The sequence below is a fragment of the Diachasmimorpha longicaudata genome, chromosome 6, assembly GCF_034640455.1.
Source record: "Diachasmimorpha longicaudata isolate KC_UGA_2023 chromosome 6, iyDiaLong2, whole genome shotgun sequence".
NCBI lineage: Eukaryota > Metazoa > Arthropoda > Insecta > Hymenoptera > Braconidae > Diachasmimorpha > Diachasmimorpha longicaudata.
Genome location: NC_087230.1, coordinates 3,616,662 through 3,637,076, shown reverse-complemented (window position 1 = coordinate 3,637,076; position 20,415 = coordinate 3,616,662). Strand labels below are relative to the sequence as shown.

The following is a 20,415-nucleotide window of genomic DNA, read 5'->3' as shown; positions in this document are numbered from 1 at the left end:
CGAGCCTGCTACCCCCCTCCCCCAAAAAAAAAAGAAAACAAAAATTATTAATTTTTATTTTTAAAAACTGTGAATGTGGTGAATAATTTAATAAAAATAAATCCTTTTTTTTTGAAACTTTTCATTTGAAATCAAAATATCAAAATATGTCTGGAATAAATTAAAAAATGAAAAATTAAGATTTATCTTGGGGATATTTGTACCGGGGATATTTTTTCCGGGTTTGTCTTCCGGGATATTTTTTTCGGGGTTCATTTTTTAAAGTAGTACAAGAGAAGGTTTGGAAAAAAATGTCATAAGTTGTTATGAAATAGTGCTGAATCCTAAGAAAATGAAAGAAACATTCTACTAATAATTCAATCGCCGACAATACAATTCCTCAAAATCACTGACAGATTGCCAATGTTTAAAACTACCTAGACCCCGTGATGCTGATGAAGACTCCGCGTTTATCGAGGGTCGGTTCCTTGACTGTTTCATTGCTCCCGTTCGGTGGTAACTCGAAGTAAATCAACTGAAAAATAAAAAATACTTTCTGTCCTGCTAAGATTATTCTGTGACCACATCAACTGTCCTTGTGAATTTTTTATTATTTTCAATTACCACTATAAAAAAATACATAAATTCCTCCGAAAGTATAATTTCCCCATTTATCCTAGTGACCCCAGTTTACCCTTCCGCTCCAGCAACATCTCTTCCAAAATCGCCGGGTAACATTCCATAACGCTCCATAAATTCAATTAAAAAAATTAATATTCTAATAAAAATTCCAAAATATCATCGTCTAATTCCCCAGAATTCACCCGGGAAAATTTCTAACTTTTCATGAAAAATATACCCACCCTTTCCTCTCCATTTTTTACCAAAAAATTCCATATTTATAATTCTTCTTTTCGCATTTTGAATAATCCGCAGTGAGTGGCGGCTGCCGGCAGGTGGCGGTCCTGTCCCCGCCTCGCGAAAAGTCCCCCATCGAAAAAGTATTGAATCGATGACGTCACAAAAGAGAACGAGACAGTGGTGGAAGGGAGAGGTGTTGGACGGTCTATACGTGGGGGCAGAGCGGCGCGGCAGTGTTGTAAAAAAAAATGTTGCAATTACATTAATTTATTATCGTCATAAATAGATGCCAAGTGTCACCAGTGTTTGGGTAAAAAAACCGTTAATCCCCTGACCCAGTGGAATTGTGATAAAATCGAGTGTCTCCAGTTATCTCCACAAAATTTAATTATTCATCGTCGTGATACACATACACGTGGGGAAAGATTAACCATCGGTGATTCCTCTTTGGCAGCGAAAATATTTGGTAGTGCGACCCTGGGCCGTTGGCAAAACCATCCACCTCACACAACACGGTGTCCAAGGGAATTTCATTTTCCAAAAATCATTCGACATAATCAGCAACTCGTTGCAGGTGATTTTACAACATTAAACAACATTGAAAGATCGTTCAAAGGACTTTGAATCTGGCGATTAATCGAAGGGTAAGAAATTCACGAATTATTTTTATATTTTTCTATCGGCGAACGTCACAATGAAAGTGTTGATCGTATCAGGCGGTAATTGAGGTTAGGTCTGGGTGTATTCTGTCTCAAATGGAGTTTATTTTTTTTATTCTGCGGAATGAGAATAGCCAGGCGTCGTCAGCCGGATTCCAACGGACCAATTGAATTCCAGTCATTCACAGGATTAATCAATCAATAACACGTTAATTACGGGTCAATGGCGACAGTGCGAACATTAACGGCGTTTCAGGCTGTAATGAGAGGAGATTGGCAGAGAAAAATTTTGATTTTTTTGTCTGCGGTGGAGGGGGGGAGGAGGAGGAGGTAAAATGAGTTCTGATTTTCGGACACTGTATCACTTGGTTGGGAGATATTGATGATTGGGAAAATTAAATCCATGGAAGGGTTTATGTTTACGTAATAATGCTGGCAATTGACGATTTTTAATCTTTAATAGATCGACATTGGCAGAGTGAAAGTCTAGATTTTTTTTTTCAATTTCAAGGTTTTTTTTCTGAGATTGAAATGAGCGTTGACGTATGCAAATCGCATCATTGGTTCTGAAAATATTGATAATTGAAGAAAATGATTTTGTGATGTCGTGGAGATGCGAAAGAAGCGAAAGATTCGATTCAAAATTGAATATAAAAATGAAATACGAAATGTACCGACGTTTAATTTTTTGAATCAAGTGAAAAATAAATATTCCACAATATTAGGAAATCGTCTATCAGAAATTAAAAAAAAAAACTTTTGCAATCTTCGCAATTTTATTTTATTACGAAAATATATTTGCAATGTGACTGAAACCCTGCCGACGATGGCCAGCTGCAAGTTCTCCTGAGAATTTGCAACACATTTCGTTAAAAATAAATAACAAAAACCATATATTTATTTTCAAACTCGAAAGCGACTCGAGACTCGTTTAAATCGCGTTATTCATTCCGAAGTTATCTCTGATTAAATAAGATCCTTCTTCTCCATCTCCTATTATGGAAGATAAAAATAAACCTGTCGAATCGAACGAAGTCATATCTAATTAACGAAGCAGCTGAGTATAAACTTCCAATTCCTTGGTCTCGGTAATTAAACCCTCATTTAATAAACCAATCCATCGATTACTCATCACCTCCGTCAGAATTTGCTGCATTCACCGAAGAGCCGAGCAATCATCATGAAATCATCAATTGCAAAGATAAAAATTTGCCCGGCGGCTGCATATATAGATGCGAATTCATGTTAAGTGTAGCTCGTTGATTGCCAATCGATAATGCAATTCTGTTCGGCTGGGTTGAAAATTCACTGGATTACGACGATTGCGCGACTCATCATCTGTCCAAACACAAGCACATTTTATTCCATATTTGTATATGTTTGTGTGTATTTTGTTTGTACATTGAGTTGCGCACGAGTCAATCGGACAATTAAACGCGCCGGTACAAAATTATAGGTTAGTTGAGACAATGGGGCCGACGAAGGGGAGAAAAATATTTGTTAAATATCCTGGGGTGGCCAACACCCCCTAAGAACCGACGCAGGATAAAATGCAAAGATGTCAATGTGATGGATTATGAATGGAGAGAAATATTTAATAAAAATTTGCGGCATTTATTTACCGATTAAAAACGGTCTAGATCCCTTCACTTTTTTTGCATTTTTTCTGACACATTTAGGATGAAATTCACGTAAAAAACTTTTTTTTTTGCAATTTCTAAGCATTTAATGACTCACCAAGTTTGAAATTTTTTTTCGCGTCAATTCCATCGATAATTTATCAATTTGCATCGAATGTCCTTGAGAAAGTGGTTAAGGAACTTACACTTGCGGTGGCGTAATTATTCACCGATAATTCAGATAACAATTAAGAAACGCTTCGAAATTACGGAAAATGTACATAATTTTTATTGAACAGCTGAAACTGTCGTAAAATTATTTTTCAATATCCGCAGTCGAAAATCGATTTCCAGAAATTTTTCTGGTAATGTAATAGAAGGAATCTCGAAGGGTTCCGAGGGCTAATTAATTCTTATGTTGATCCTCAAATAAGGTACTAAATAGTCGCGTAATTTTTCAAAAGAGTGAAGTTTTACGGAACATCCCGCACTTATTAGGCCTCTGAAATAAAAAATCCTTGATGGTTCATAGTTGAACTGTGTTCAATCATTTTTATGAAGCTGGAGAGTTGTTGCTGCGAGAAAATAAATCTTCAGTAAAAGTTATGGAATGCTCTAGAGACATTTCACACTTAAATTAGGGAAAAAAATACACAATTTTTATTTAATTTGTTAATTATTTAATCTCTGTTCACGTCTCGTTCTGCAAAATTTCTCAATCATTGAGGAAAAATTCTGGAATGACTTGTTATCTATGCGACGGTGAGTCACCAGACGGGTGGTTAATTATTACGGAACAAGTAGTAAAATTCAGGTGGCGATTGGTACATTTTCAGTTCCAATTTGCATTTTCTGTTTAATCGCAATTGTAATTCATATTTTTCTTCTGCTAATTTTTATTGAATTTATCGGTTCATTTACTCTGTCCTTACCTGAAGTAGAATATTTCAAAGCCATTCGCGAGGAAAAACTATAGCCATTATTTAAAAATTATTGTGACCGAATAAATTATTTAAAAATCACGTGACAGATCCTTAACAGTATTCCTTTCCACAAAAATTCACGATTTTGCGTTTTTTCATAATTCAATAGCTCACGAAATTTCACGATGTTGCTATTACTTTCAAGATTTTTTTTGTTTTGTCATCCTTTTAAAAATTTATAGACAAAGGCTGAAAAATGTTCATACCACGAACCTTCGTGACTAATTAAATAACGACAAAACGCAAGAATATTCTATTATTCCACGTCAAACGCACCGTAAAATTTGCCAGAAAATAAAAAAAAAAATTTGGCGGATGTGTATAGAAGAAATTTTAATTAGTCTCTCCTGAGAATTCCTCAACCGGAGAAATCTAGTTAAAAAAATAAACACTTCCCCAACTATATGAATATTTGAAAATAATATTTTTAATGAACAATATCCATCGCACGATCTCCATTAAAAAACAATAGTAAAAATTCAGTACAGCTCCTGTCAACTAGAAATATCCATTCACGACAGAGTTAACAAAAACAAAGAGGGAGAGTGTGCAGTGTACGGCAATTGGACACATGGAGCGTGCGCTCTGTCGCAGATGAAGTGGGTTGAAGGATCCTGATCAGTAGCACGACGGCTTCTCTCTTTTTCACCGCATTGTATTCAAACATGTGGACCAACATTTTCGATGTCAATTAATCATCACCGAATTCTCTCCACCAATTTGTCAATTTTATTAACGTGAAAAATTCTCAATCAGTGGAACACGTTTCAATGAATGCAGTTAATGTTTTTTTTTTACCAAGCGTTTTACTTCATCCCCTGAATTTAAAGAATTTTTCTAAGGACAGCAGTGCGCAGGGACAGGATGGAGGCAGGCATTGGTTACAGGCATGAGCCAGACAGAGAACAGGCTTTTCTCTCCTTCACTCGAAGCTGTTTGATGTCAGCGATTTTCACCTCCCGTGGCCACTGTCGCCGGTATATCCTTTGAGTTTTGTACACAAGATTATGAGGTGTTTGGTGATCGAATGAGGAGACGAAATTTCGTGATGAGTGGGGCCAATGAATGTGGTGACTGACGGGGGTAAGGGGGAGACGTGTGGGGCCGGTATTGACGTTCGAGTGACGGCTCGGAGGGGAAAAATAAAGTGATTAAGCATTTGTGATTGCGATGGGAGAAAAATATATGTGAAATATATAGTTACTTGGGATCTGTTGTTTTTTGACAGTTGATCATTTGCCAAACAGCTCGACTCACGTGGCACGAGAAAGCTCTTATGCCTTAAGGTATATCCCAAGACAATACTGGCCAAAAGTTAGTCCCTGTGGGTTCGCGAAAAACAAAATAATGAATTATATGGAGAGAAAAATTAGAGAGAAAAATTATGGTAAAGTGTGGGTAATTAGGGGGGAGGGGGTTAATTTTTTAGTCATTTTTGTCTGGAACTCGGGAAAGAATCGAGAAAAAAGTGATGAATCTGATTACTTTTCAGGGAAAATTTACTTCATTTTAACGTAATTTTCGTATCACTTTTACAATTTTATAGGCATGTCTATTAACAAATGTATCGAAAGATTTGATTGATTAATTTCTGAAACATACTACGATTTTATAATTATTTTTTTGCTGTAGGAAATGTAGAAAAATTCACCCAGACTTTCTCTTAATGAGTCGTATTAAAAGGTGGTGAACTATTTGCATCAAAAGAGGGGTAATTCCCTTGGGGATGGAAAGGAATTTTCAGGGATGACTCACCGCGTTTTCAATCTAATATTCTGTGAATTTAACAAAAGTACAATAACTCGAGTGATTTACGTAACGTAAGATTGTCGTTTTTCCATGAATAATCGATTTTTCTTCAAGCAATTGTCAAATTAATTAACAAAAGAATAATTTTTATATAAATGTCGTTTTACTCTATCATTACAATTCATATTTTAATTTCTACCCTTTTGTTGAATACTTTTTAACATTTTTTTCCATACGTTTAATTTCTTGCGTTCTTGTAAATTGTTGAGCTTTTCTGTCCTCATTTGGTGGTGATAAGGGGAAACGATAACTGTTTGAATTAAATGAGACATTATTTTTGTTACGACATACGACTACTCCGCCGTTTGTGGTCATTATCCAGCGGCTTTAATAATTAGTCCACACTATAAAAAAAAAAGCAATGAAAAAGCGAAATATTTCTGAGTGCAGGGTGGGAGAGGGCTCTTGAAGTTGATTTTTTTCACGTGCATTGGAATGAGGGTTGAAGTGGCGGTGTGATGGAATACAGTGGTGTCTTCGCCAACACTTGAACCACGTGGACTCGAATATTACGGGGTTATTCATAAAGGGATTATATTGTTTTAGTATTCTCCTTTGTGACGTTACTAGGGTGATACTGGGTCTGGCATCGTAAGAGATAAGATTTGGGTGGGCTAGGGGTAGGGAGGGGGTTTGGGGGATGAATAATTCTTTATTAAACATTTTCATGTCCCTGAAGAAATTCTATCACAAAAATTTCTGAAAATATTTCCACCCACTAATCTCAAGAACAATTACACAAACACAAAATTCCAACGTCCATTTTATTTATTCACATAAATAAATTACGTTAGTCCAATAAATTAATTGTTGGACTAATTTATTGGACTAATTCCATTATTTTGATTGTCTTTTAAAAGCTAATTAATGTCACGTGCCTTTCATAATTTCACACTAATAAAATATTGCTAATTATAGACTGAAAACTTAGGAATTAATCTGTATATATTATTATATGTCATATATTATGGATTATATATTATATAGTACCAATAAAAACGAAAATTAAAAGGAAAAAATTGATGAAAGCTGATCCACCGACACGGGACACTACAAAAATAAATTAATGACACCTGCAATAATTAACCCTTCCCCTCACCGATGAAGAGCCCATTCCCCCTTCATATTCCATTGACATTGAACAAGTAAAGGATCGAGGGGTGGCTTTCGTTACGCGTCTGGCATACTTCTTCCGAGGGTGGCGCAGGGGGTGCCCGGGGTGGAATAAGAACGGGTGGGGGCCACCAGGGGGGATGGGGTGGGGATTGGATGGGGGTGGTGGGGGGGAGGGGGCAACAGCTGCGTCAAAATACCGCGGCTCTCGAAGAATCCAAAAGCAATATTATGTGCACCAGTGGGATGGGATAAATGTACGTGGCCCTACGGTAGATGATAAAGAAAGAAGAATAAGAAAAAGGGGGGATAAAAAATGTATTTGAAAGTTTTATCCAAACTCTGGTCAACGTGAAAAGACTTCTCGTTATATTATAACTCTCGGTTCTTTTATATGATAAAAATACTATCGAAACTCAGCAATTGAGTCAGCGATAATATTTTTTTAAATGAAAAGTCAAGGGATGACGCTGCGACGATAAATATCGGCTTCGCCCGGAAAGATATGCTTTGGAAGCGCCACTTGCGAGTAATGGCGCTCCACAACGTGTATAGCCAGTTCTCTTTTTTTTTTTTTTTTCTTTCTTTTTCTGTCCCTATCCCTTTTTGCACTTTTTTTCGTCGGCACCTACCGCCTCGCACCCGGAGGAGCCACTTCTCCCGGTGTCGCTTGGCCTTTTTCCATTCCCCATCCTGATCTTCATCTTCATGTGCTCGCTCAGCCTGTCTGTCCTGGATTTTTAGCAAGCGCGGATGTCTTATTATTGCGGGCCAATTATCATTGGTTTTAGATGTTTAATGTTTAATTGTTTGATCAATGTTTAGATGTTTAATGAAATTACGATATAATCAGCCGCCACTTATCCAGCATCATGAGTATCAAGGATTAACCGAGAATATATGGAAATCTCGAAAAACAAGTCCATTAACTTTATTGGAATCATCGAGAAAAAATAATTTACGAATTGAAAAATACTGTTCATCACTATCAACAATATCAAATACTCCGAAATTTGCGATCTATTAATTTATTCTGATCAATGGTAGTAATGGTCATGTGGTTATTGGCTGGTGACGGTGATTGCGCATATGCAGTTGAAATGTCGGGGATTTTTCAGTGATAAGATAAGGTAGTTTGTCGGTTTTCTGGTTTTAGTCGTTTAGGAATGAGAAAATATTTAATAGTGAAATTTAAAAGTCGAGATGAATCTGTGGATATGGATTTTTTTGGAGTTATTTTTTTATGTAAATTCGAAAAATTCGGAGTATTTGATATTGTTGATAGTGATGAACAGTATTTTTCAATTCGTAAATTATTTTTTCTCGATGATTCCGATAAAGTTAATGGACTTGTTTTTCGAGATTTCCATATATTCTCGGTTAATCCTTGATACTCATGATGCTGGATAAGTGGCGGCTGATTATATCGTAATTTTCGATCTTGAGGTCTAGTTTTTTCATGATTGGATGGAATCATCCAATGAGAGTTGATGGGAACGCCCGGTTTGATCTTTCATCATCTTTTCAGTATCTAGGGAAACGGGGCATAATGGATAGGTAGATAGGTCCTCGTATCGCTCTATTAGACCCATTATCTGTATTGAAAATAATTCTCATTCACCTGCGAAATGTAATAAAATTTTTAGTAAAATGACAGTTGAATTTTTATTAAATTTCATCTGTTTATTTCATAATTAACATTAAGCACTAATAAACGGAGGAATAATGCCAAGCAAAGTATTCCCAAAAACTGGAAATTATTTGTTTTTCTATTTTAAAAAACGGAAAGCATTCAATTTCCAACTTAATTACCTTCAAATTTAATCAGTTGATTTTTCAAGTCATCAATTGCATTATTTTCGCAATAATTTATCAACTGGAATAATTTTTTTCGGATAAATTCATTCTGAAAAATCAAAACAACTCAGTTGCTATTTTATATAATAAACTATTTCAATTAATAATTTAATTGCATTCAATCTAATAGAATAAAAAATGAAAAAAATTGAAGTTTCTCGTCACTTTCTCATTAATATATCCAATACAAGAAAAATCTCATCATAACCACAATTTATTATTAAACTCAATCATTTTTTTTTATATTCACCCGATACATTGTTTTTTACTCACACACCCCTTCGTCAGTGCCGCAGCGCTTTATTTATTCATGTCGAATCGCACGGCCTCTCGGAGTTGTGGCCAAGAGGAGAGCGTACGAGAGGCAAGGGCCAGGGATAGGGCATCCTCTGGGGTAGGGGGCTTTGGAAATTCGAGGGAAACGAGGGGACGATGGTGAAGAATCGCGGGGGCTATCACGGGTGTAACAAGGAGAACGGAGAAAGAACATGAAGGACAGCAATGGGTTGCGCTAGGCGACGGTGGAGGGCCGTCTAATGATGACATTTAAATGCAGTGCCGCTTGTTCGGTGCTTCGCGGTCTGTGCCTGATCCGCATCCCTGGAGTTAAAGCTACTTTCGCACTGTTGGGAGAGAGAAAGAGAGAGAGAGAGGGAGAGAGAGCTGTTCAGCAAAAAAAAAAAATGGACGCGAAGTTCCGTTGAGCTTTTGTAATTCCGGAATATATACGAACAGAGAGAAATATTCTGTTGAAATAAAGGAGCCATTCACGCTATGCGCGATGAGAAATATTTTTGCGATTTTGCTTTTGGGATTAAGGAGACGATGTCTGAATGTTTACAATGAAATTGTTTTTTAAATAACGATAAAAAACATGTCCATGAAAATACTCCTGTTAAAGTGGTTTGTAAATGGAGGAAAAACAGGAGAATTCATTTTTTTTTATAATGTTAAGGGAATTCGTTTGGTGAGCCCAATGAAAACTCGCTCAAAAAGTCGGATAAAATGAACTAGTAAACAAAAATGAAATTTGAAAAAATTAGCGAAGTTCAAATTCATGTTAAGATTAAGATTTATTTTTTCGACAATTTAGTTCTAAAATATCTGTTGGTAAAAGTTATTTATCCGGTCGAGAAAAATTCTCTCAAAAGTGAGATCATTTTTCTCCGACCGTCAAGAGACAATATCATTATTAAACGGTACCACTGAGCAACAATATGAGTGCATGAAAATAATTATTTCATTTTGATGGTATTTGTGGTAATTTAATGAGCCAAATTTCTTTAAATTGATAACAATGAATTGAAGTAAAATAATTTTAATGGATTTAAGAAAATATTTTTGGTATCATTGGAAGAAATATTTCTCTGGTTTTCACTTGTTGTCTTTCTCAGTATTTTTGGACATTTTATTATGATTTTTGTCGTATTTTTTGGTTTTTGTACAGTTTATCCAAATTTTATAATAAAATGTATTTTCAGGTCTGTCGAAATAATCGATACAAAAAATCATTGACGAATGATGGAAGCAGTAACGGAGGAATGATAGGATGCAAGAGGGTAGTACGGCCGTGGCGCTAGCAATGGTGACTCCTGGCTATGATCAGGACCCTGCAAGCGGGGTAGCCGATTATACAGCGCATCAGGATCAGGCACAATTTGAGGCCGACAAAAGGGCTGTATACAAACATCCATTATTTCCATTGCTTGCATTACTATTCGAAAGATGCGAGCAGGCAACACAAAGCTCCGACAATTCCACGTCAGAAAGCTTCAACATGGACATACAAGCTTTTGTCCAACACCAAGAAAGAGACCGAAAGCCATTTCTTATAAATGACCCCGAGATTGACGGCTTGGTAAGACGCATTCCGCTTTTTTTTTTATCTCGGGGGGATTATTTACACTGGGAGTTCAGGTCACACCGAGCGCGCATAAGTTTGTGTTTGCACTAACCGGAGTCTCGGGGGAGACACGAAGTTAAAGTGGCTTAAACTTTTAACTTTTAAAGATTCTAAAAAACTCGATTCATTCTGAATTAGCATATTTTTCTTCTGATCTAATTGTTGTTTTATTTCTTCGAAGAAGAAGTGCTTGAAAATCAGATTTTAACTTAGTGTCTCGAGTAGAAATTAACATTTTTTGTTAAGAGGGATTAAAATTTGGGATTAAATTTGGTTTATTTGATGTGAGAAAATATAAAATCATTCGTGCATTGCATTTCCTTGTCATGCTATAATTGATTGTTTATTTAACATTATTAAAAGGCAGTGGAACTTACCACGGGAGTAGAAATTCAATTCCAAGTTTTTTATCATTATCTTCTCCATAAATGCTGATGAAAATTGTTTATTTACATATACTTGAATGAACGTGGCAGATCAAGGTTGGATGAAATGTCAAGAAGCTTTATTTGCAGAAAATCGTGTACAAAGTGAATTTTTAATTATTGTCATGCAAATACAACTACAAAACATAGATTTCTTAATTAGAGTGGATGGCATGATCTATCGTTTTGCAAGCCAGGTTAACACCTCAATGACAGCATTGACACACGGTCAACCTCAACATCACACCCTCATCTCTTCATTTTACTTCTTAAAAATAAAAAAAAGGGAATTTCGGTGGAACGAATGTAGAATATTCTTTAAAAATAAGCATGAAAATTTTTTAATTTTTGACAACTTGGAATTCCGGGGCAGCCCCTTGGATTCTGGGAGAAGAGAGGGAGGGTTCAGTCACGTCATTTCGTTAGCGGTGGAGGAAGGGGTTGTGGAACAGTTGACGCTCAGAAAAACAATAACTGCGCATCAAGTAAATAAAAAAAAACTGAATAATTTTCAGATGATCAAAGCCATTCAGGTCCTACGGATTCACTTACTCGAATTGGAAAAAGTACAAGAATTGTGCAAGGACTTTTGCAACAGGTATATTGGCTGTTTGAAGGGAAAAATGCAGAGCGAAAATTTATTGAGAAGCGATTACAGTCATCACGGTCACGATATGGGACCATCAAGTGGCAGCAATGGCAGCAGTCCACTACAGGTTAGATATTTATCAGTGAAATATATTGCGGTGGCACATTAACACAACCCCAAGTCAAATCCCAATACCCAAGTAGATATCCCTCTAGAAGAAGAGGTGTATGAAAACCGATGATGATTGAGTTAACACGGTGGATTGAGAGTAATACGTGAGAATTGCTTCGAAAATTTTTGGATAATTAATGAAGGACGCGCTTGTTGTTGATACTAATTTTGTAGTTTGTGGGAAAGTTTGGGTGTTGAAGATGGTGTAATTATTAACCTGGTCGGGGAGAGGTGATTCGGAAATAGAGTGGTAAAGTGTAATAACATGGAGTGGAGTAGATGTAAAATGTTTGAAAAGTACTAAATTTTCGTGGATTTAAATAAATTTAGGGAGAAAATTGTGGAGTGTTCAAAACTGGCTTCAAAAGAAAGAGAATTTCTTAAATGGTTCTCAATTATTTTACATTTTCTTTAAATAATGGAACTTAAATTAATGATTTTTGTGTATTGTTTTCATTACAATGCAGATATTTAATGGTAAAATCATGAAATTTGAATGGCATTGCAATTTTTTAGATGATAGAACGATGAAAAAATTATAACTCGTTTAAAAATTCAATTAAAATGTAAAAATTCAGTATCACCTTGCACTCGAGTCTCAATGATTCATTAATTTAATTAATGACTGTCATCTCGTCTAATTTTTCATGGAATATTTGATCTAATTAGCTGTTGACAAGAATATTTGAACTAATTAGCTATTCATCTTAATAAAATTAAAAGAGAAATCAATAAAAATTACTTTTGTAGATTATTATTATGAAATTAACGCAAAAATTACACTAGAATGTCATGGATAAATCCCCTTTTCTCGTAAATTTTATCCAACGTGATGAACAACTCTCCACAAGTTCATAAATTACTTAAATAGGGTAATTGTACACCTCTTAAGATACGATAGAATCCCACCCCTGCTCTCTGACGGCTAGATGCGACATATATTTGCCAGGTGCTGTCATCTACAGGCAATGATGTTGAGCCGGGAACTAACGGACTCGGAGTAAGCAGAGGTGATGCACTTTCGGAGAATGGGAGTACCTTCAGCCAGGGTGCCCTGCAGATTGATGGTAGCATTGTCGAGAGGCCACCGAGATCGGCATCAATTGCCCAGCACTCGGTGAGATCAGACAGCCAGGATCAGGATGATCCACCATCGCCATCCACTGTTCATGGCAGCACACCCCTGTCACAAATTGGTGCTCATCCATGTGCTTCTGTCAGTGACATGTACCTTGGCCAAGGTCAGTTGAGTCACAAGTTGTTTTTCATTTGTACTGAGCTTTTTCGTGGTGAAACCAGCGCTTTCTCTGGGGTCTTACGTCGAAGAAAGACATAATGTTTCATTAAATTGATTTTGAATTTTTCAAGTCCATTTTTTTCGTGGGCTAATGAGTACTCGCGATAAAACACGTCAATGAAGATTATGTTGGCAATCAACTGTCGCTTGAAGCGATTTGTGTGGGGAAGAGTTGACAGCAGTTTGTTGTTAACATAGATTTATAATTTTTGGGAAGCGTGCAGTGGAAAAAAGTAATTGAAAATTACAGGAGTTCGAAAGTCACCCCACGAATGTAAAAGCAAAATCCCTTAAAATTTCAGTGCAATTTTGTGATGAAAATCTTAGGAAATCGATACAAAAACTTTGCACTTAAAGTTTCACATCAAAAGACGACGACGAGAACTGAAAAATATTTTTAAAAAGGTTTCATGTTAAAAACTCTCAATGAAGTCAATTAAGGGTGATCTGACTCATCTAAATAATTTCTTTAATGATTTAAAAATACAAAAAAGTACCGTCATTTTTGAAATCGTTCCCCATCGACAGGGGATACAAATTGAGCTCATGAGCTTTTTTTCTCAAATCTCCAGAGGAAGCGTTACGTTTATCTCTTAAAATTCTTTCCTAGGTGCGTTATTTAATTGACTAAATTTTTCCTAAATTCTCCCCCGAATGAACTTCACACAGAAATCCTCTCAATCCATCCCTTGATCCTAGATCCCCTCATTGATAAAGACGTGTACTTGAACGATAGAATTTACGTTGAGGAGGCTGGTTATTGGGGACTTGTGCCACTCCAGGAGCGTGAGAATGAATATGGAGATGTCTGTCACACTAACTACGATAAATACTTTGGTATTAATATTTCGGAAGGCATATCAGTCCAATTATTTGATAATGGCAATTACGAGCTTAAATCAGTTGAATAATCTGGATTTTTTTCGTTAGATATAACTGTCGCAGGCTCCCCTTCGCCAGCAGCGAGTGATGACGATGAGGAGGGCTGTGGGAATGCTTCGTCGAGTCATACTGGGGCCAATGGGAGCAGTAGAAAGGGAGGCAGACAGAAACGAGGGGTTCTACCGAAACAGGCCACTAGCATCATGCGTGCGTGGCTGTTTCAACATTTGGTTGTGAGTTTTGTTTAATTGTTTCAACAACAAATTATTTTTCATTATGATGAGCTGTACGTATTGAAACAATAGTGGATTTACTTCATGTATTTGTTTCGAACTGGTTTTGGGACTTATTTTATTACAAGAATTCATTTTTAAGAAAATTGTTATGAAATTTCATTAGAACTTCAGAAGAATACGTTAAACAATTTTTTTTTCTCTTTGAGTTAGGCTTTTTGTTAAATGAGTTCATAAATTATTTGAATGGAGGGTAACTAAAATCCTCTTTATTAGGGTTCATTTAATAGGGTCATTAAAATTCACATCTGGCGAATGTTTTCATCAATAAAACTTTTAAAAAACGTAAAGCTTTATTTTCCACAATTTTCAATTGACGTTAAGGCACAGAATAAATTGGTTGGTCCGATGAATGGGTTTGACAAACATTTCCAAGAGATTGTTAATGGAGCTTGATACATTGTTGAATTAAAAATCGAAATAATTCATATGAATTCCATGAAATGATAAATTGAAGTTGCATAATTTCATGTTTGACAGCATCCTTATCCAACAGAAGATGAAAAACGACAGATAGCGAGTCAAACGAATCTGACTCTTCTCCAAGTTAACAATTGGTTCATAAATGCACGTCGACGAATCCTCCAGCCAATGTTGGACGGTGCTGGCGCCGAGGCATTGCCACGTACTGGAAAGAGGCACAAAGTCATGAAGCACGTTGTACAACCTCAGTATCACCTACAATCAGTACAACAAAATACTGGATCAAGTCAATTGTCTCATCAGCAGGTACAACCAAGTGGTTGGCCATCGGACGATTCAGCGAGTGATTCAGGATCAAGCGACGGTGATGGGGGTGCCAGATCAAAGTATGACAATGAAAGCGATGAGGACGATATTCACTGACCTTTGCCCTACAAATCGACATCGACCTCATTGTGGTACCTTCGTAACCAGTTGCTCATTACAGTATTAAGGTATTCGAGGTTAGATATCGCTTTAACTGTTAAATACGTAATCATTCACGCGATTATCAGGGATATGTTGAGCCAGGTTGTCACGCTCTCGTGTGGACGACTGGCTATCGTCATTGTCATCGATATTAATTTTTTTTTTCTTCGTGCAATCGTCAAATTTGGGAAACAATTGGTAGAGATACTTGAGGTTTTTGGTGGAAAATTCTCGTGAATTTTAATTGGACGGTGTCTTACTATTCTGTTATTACTTTGTTGAAGATTATTTCACTCTTCCTTAAAGAGATTGATTGAGAGAATATAGCTTTAGTCTTTATGTTTCCGGGGGGGGGGGAATTCTCGAGGACTATTTTTCTCTGTTTTTCATGTTTCAAACCAAAATAAAAAGCTTTAAAAAATTCCAAAAGCGCCTGAATAATCGAATAATTATGCAGAGTATAAATCGTTCATTTTTACTTCTTTTTCAAAATGAAAAACTTGAAAAAATGACGAAAATGATTGAGTTTTGGAGATTTTTCAAAGGTTTTTATTTGGATTTTCCAAAAATCCCAGCGATTCCTAAAAAATTAACGTGTAAATATTTTTGTCTAAAGACATCTGTTGGAAGCTGTGAGAAGAAAGAAAATAGAAATTTTTGATACAATCCTCACAGAGCTCCACTAGAATTTATTAGAGAATTTTTAATTTTTTTATTAGAATGTTTTCACATGTGAAATATTTTGTTCCTACAGTTCCTAATGATTTATGACTACCACAGCTTCCTGCAATCTTCCAATTCTATTCTAATATTCAAAGTACAGGTGAGACCAATGTCACAAAAAATTTAAAAACTTGAAAAATTTTATTGGAGCTCCGTAGTTATTCTATTAAATAATTCTATCAGTGATTTTCTTTCACTATATGATGAAACAGTGAATTAAAAGAGTTAATAAGTCTTCATTTCCCCATTAAAATTTGATGATAAAATGAAAAAAAATTAATTGAAAATTGCTTTTACGATTAATTTTATTTGACACAAATTTATCTATTTTCCTCCGTTCAATTTTCTCTTATTTCTAACGACAAATTCGCTCTTCAAGAGTGTTTACTGTAAAACAACTTCAGCAGAATGATTTGCGCACAAAAAGAACTTTCCGATATTGTTTTTAGAGAAACACATTTCAAATTCTAACAGATAACCGATGAGAATTCTTCTGAAAACCCAATTTTTCTATCAATTATTTTCATTTACGTTTCACACGCGACAATTATTTTTTCCACCAATTTCCAATGATTTAAAATAGCTGAAGCTTCCCGCAATCTTCCAATTTCATGTATATGAAGCATAGATGAAGTACCAGTTCCAAAACTCTGACAAAAAAAAATTCTTTTTTACCTCAGAATTCCATTGTAATGTGGGCAAAGCAATGGCTTCGTTGATGAGTAATAAAAAAATCAATCATTATCGGAGTAAAAACCACATTAACAGTGGAATTATTGAATAATGTACCCGTTAAGTTGAGTAATAGTGCCATCGGAGAGCGTGTCGACGTTTCAGGTATAGTCTTTGTTCAGCTCTGCATCGTCGTGACGTAGCAAAGTGCTGTCCCTCCAAGATAATAATGATAAAATAAAAAAAACCTAAAATTCCTTGAATAATATAACTCTACTTAAAATTCAAAATATATAACAATTATATTTTTAAACTCTATGTGTCGTCTCGATGCATGTGCCGCAGCGGTAATTTTTTCAAGAGGCGCAACGGTACTTGCTGTACATAATTAATATACCGAGCGTTTATTAGGAATTTAATGTTAAAATTGAATATTAAACGACCGTTTTTAAGACTTAAACTGCGAAGAACAAAACTTAAAATAATATTGATATTCGTAATGATAGAGGTAAATAATCAAGATAGTTATTGTAATGATGATAAATTCACGGATATAATTTGTTTTTTTTTTCCTTTTTTTTCTCGTTATTTCAAAATTATTTTCACTGCGACAATGATATTTATGCACGCCAGTTTTTTTTTCATTGGAGAATTGCATGTATACACTGTCTGCAAACGATTGTTCAGAGGTTTTCCTGAATTAATGATCAACGCTCCGTCCAGTGCGGTTCAATATATTCCAATTAATTTCATAATTGATAATTTTTCGAGTGCTACAGATGGTCAAATGATATTTTTGATATTCTTGGTGGTGGTATGAACACTGTACATTTTCATTGGTAATTGATGCTTGATGATGTTGCGTGCTGAGTGGAAAAAGGTCATAATTATCATTTCCAATGAAAAAAAATCAAGATCTTGATGATTTTTTTTTTTTAAATATATTTTTCGATGTATGAAAAGTTTCGTAGTAAATCTTCAAATAGTCTGGGAGAGTTATAACAACTATATTAATTGTTAAAGTGGTTCATTACGCGTGGGATTAAATGAGATATCGATAATTTAGTTGGGTTTCTACATTATCGACCGCCGGTAATGTAGAAAAATACAGCAATTACCGCGGTCTCATTCAATCTTATGCCTTAGTGGTAACTTTAGAAATTATTTTCAGTTCGACTATTCTCGTAGGCTATCGCAGATTTTGAATATAGTATTAAAGACTTTCGAGGAAATTATTTACAAAAAATCATCCATTTCTTGACTTTTAAAGTCCTCCCTGACCGCGCCATAAATACCTTAAGGTGAAGTAGAACCCCAGTGTCTACATGAACTTTTGGAACTGTATTTTCTCCTACAATTATTATTCTTCAACTATGAATGTACTTTATTAACTAAATAACGAAATAATCACGTCGATGAAGGACTTTTGTATGTAATAGTGAATAATTATAGGAATTAATACGAGCCTAAACATTTATATGTACCAAGAGGGTTCAGAGAGAGTTCAATCAAAAATCTCGAAATGATCAGTAGGACCTTTTTCCACACATCACGTTGTGATTATATTGTTTGGAGACAGTGGAGGGGGTACAGTACGTCGCACGGAAATTATGTTTATTTCATCTGCTGTTCATCGGTTGTACAACGAATCATGTAATGTCCGTTGCATTGTGGGTGCTGTACTCGATTATACATTTATTCATTTGATGGGAAAGTGGTGGAAGGTGATCAGTAATTTTTTTGGTTCATCAATTAATTTCTTTTCAGAGAAAATGGAAACCCTCTGTCTACAGGATTTTTTGGAATTATAATTTCTTTCAACAATACAACAATAACAGTCATTAAGAGTTATGTTTTATCAAAGGACTATTTCATCATTTTGACCGTAGCATTATTGACGCAATGGAGTAGATTGATAAATAACAATATTAGCCGGCCAAATCATAATTGTAAAAATTCTTGTAGACTGAGGGGTTCTGTTTCACTTAAAGAATTTGAAATAATTATTTTTTATATAATTTTTAAGAAAGACTAGTCAAGATATTTTGACTGCGAAAAATTCCAAATTTTCCGGAAGCTCCTCATCATCGAGACTATTTTTCAGTGGTAATAATTCTCCAATTGCATTCTCCACTTTCCCATCGAATTATTTTCACCCAAAAAAATAGAAAAAACACGACGATTTAACTATGAACATGTAAAAGTATAGGTTTTAAGGCTGAACCATGTATACGTATGTGCTGCGGCACCAGACGACTGTGATAGCTCGGTGGGCGGTGCCCGGCCTCCCAATTCACAAACTGCACATTCATGAAAATAATACTGCTCTACCACATCTTGGGAAGTGAATGAAAAAAAAACCAACAATTTAATGACAATTAGTAATAAGCGACAAGGTGCAAAGTGCATTGCACTTCATGCGTTGACTGATAAAAATGTAAACATAATTGACAAAAGAAATTTAACAGATATCCTCGATTAATTTAAGCCCTTGTAACACTGACTGTTAAAAATGAATTTTCGTAATCTTCCCCCTCAAAAACATTATCGAAGTAATGCCGAGCACCACCTCGAGGCATCCATTGAGATTCAAACGAATATGTAAATGATGAGTGGAGAATGATTGCCATTAATTACTTGTAACTTAATTTCTCTGAATTAATATGATAATTTTCAGAGAAACGTTGATTGTTTAAAACCATTCTTCCGATGAAAAACAAAATATTTCCAATAATATTCGTATATTTGATTATTGTTTTCCTGAATGACGTATTGAAAATATGATATGTTCTGCCTACTCCGTACACCCAGAAATGGTTAAATAAAAATCAAATTGAAAATAAAAAATAATGAAAATATAGAGAAATCGAGAACAAATTTTTCAAAGTAATACTATACGATATGGAATTATTAATAAATATACCTTATGAATAAATGCATTGCCTAATTGATAAGAGAACAATTGATTACACGATAATTAATTGAATAATTATGTTCCTCGTGTACATCTCTACGCCATGTTAATTAAGTTTATTGATAATAAATGCCATCACGCTTGCAATGAAGTTGATTTATTAATTTCATTTTTCTTTATTAGTAATAAATAGATTTAGAAATTCACCATCTTTCATGGTACGAGGACTACGAAACCGCGTTGATAGATTTTTTCTTATGTTAAAAAGACATGACATGGGAAATCGGTTTATAAAAAATGGCGACAATAATTGAAATATCGCGAGCAATATCAGAGATGAAAGGGCAGATGTCTAGTAGGGATTCATTAGATTGCAACCTTTGTATGTCATAAATGGATGCGTCATGCCTGCAGTGTCTGTTTGACCGATGGTACGTTCAGCAGTACAGGTCAACGATGCGCATGTCAAGCCAACGATCGGCAGTGGGTAACTCCGAGTCCATTTGCAGCCGAAATATTCGATACGGCAGGGCACGCACGCCCTGCCGAACATTGGGACGACGTCAATGACGTCATTGGGACGCCCTGCACATTCCCCCGATGATCACTAGTGGATGTGTCTATTACGATGGGAATAATCGCCGTGGTTTACATTTGGAGTGGAGATTATTATTGAGGGTTGGGGGGGTGTGCTGAGGTCAACGACTTCTGGATATTCCAGTAGATTTAATGAAATTATGTACTATACATAAGGATAATAAATCATTTATTAAGG

The 20,415-nt window shown here is 35.5% G+C and overlaps 1 protein-coding gene across 4 annotated transcripts; it reads left to right on the top strand.

Moving 5' to 3' along the window:
• Positions 1-937: 937 nt before the first annotated feature.
• On the top strand, positions 938-19,791 carry LOC135163477 (homeobox protein PKNOX2-like). 4 transcript variants are annotated; one of them, XM_064122929.1, is made up of 7 exons: positions 938-1,484; positions 10,362-10,738; positions 11,724-11,924; positions 12,918-13,209; positions 13,935-14,102; positions 14,196-14,380; positions 14,921-19,791. In XM_064122929.1, the coding sequence occupies exons 2-7, from the start codon at positions 10,430-10,432 to the stop codon at positions 15,284-15,286; spliced, it is 1,521 nt and encodes a 506-aa protein (XP_063978999.1). In that variant the 5' UTR covers positions 938-1,484; positions 10,362-10,429; the 3' UTR covers positions 15,287-19,791. The 4 variants fall into 4 exon arrangements, with proteins under 4 accessions (XP_063978999.1, XP_063979001.1, XP_063979002.1 ...); XM_064122931.1 differs by having other exon boundaries at positions 940-1,484; positions 13,965-14,102; XM_064122930.1 differs by lacking the exon at positions 938-1,484 and adding an exon at positions 5,221-5,387.
• Positions 19,792-20,415: the final 624 nt, after the last annotated feature.

Excerpts from the sequence above, each read along its gene's own strand:
- LOC135163477 (XM_064122929.1), top strand. The coding sequence starts at position 10,430 with ATGCAAGAGGGTAGTACGGCCGTGGCGCTAGCAATGGTGACTCCTGGC. Across the intron at positions 10,739-11,723 it reads ACCCCGAGATTGACGGCTTG|ATGATCAAAGCCATTCAGGT; the intron begins GTAAGACGCATT and ends AATAATTTTCAG. Across the intron at positions 14,381-14,920 it reads GGCTGTTTCAACATTTGGTT|CATCCTTATCCAACAGAAGA; the intron begins GTGAGTTTTGTT and ends CATGTTTGACAG.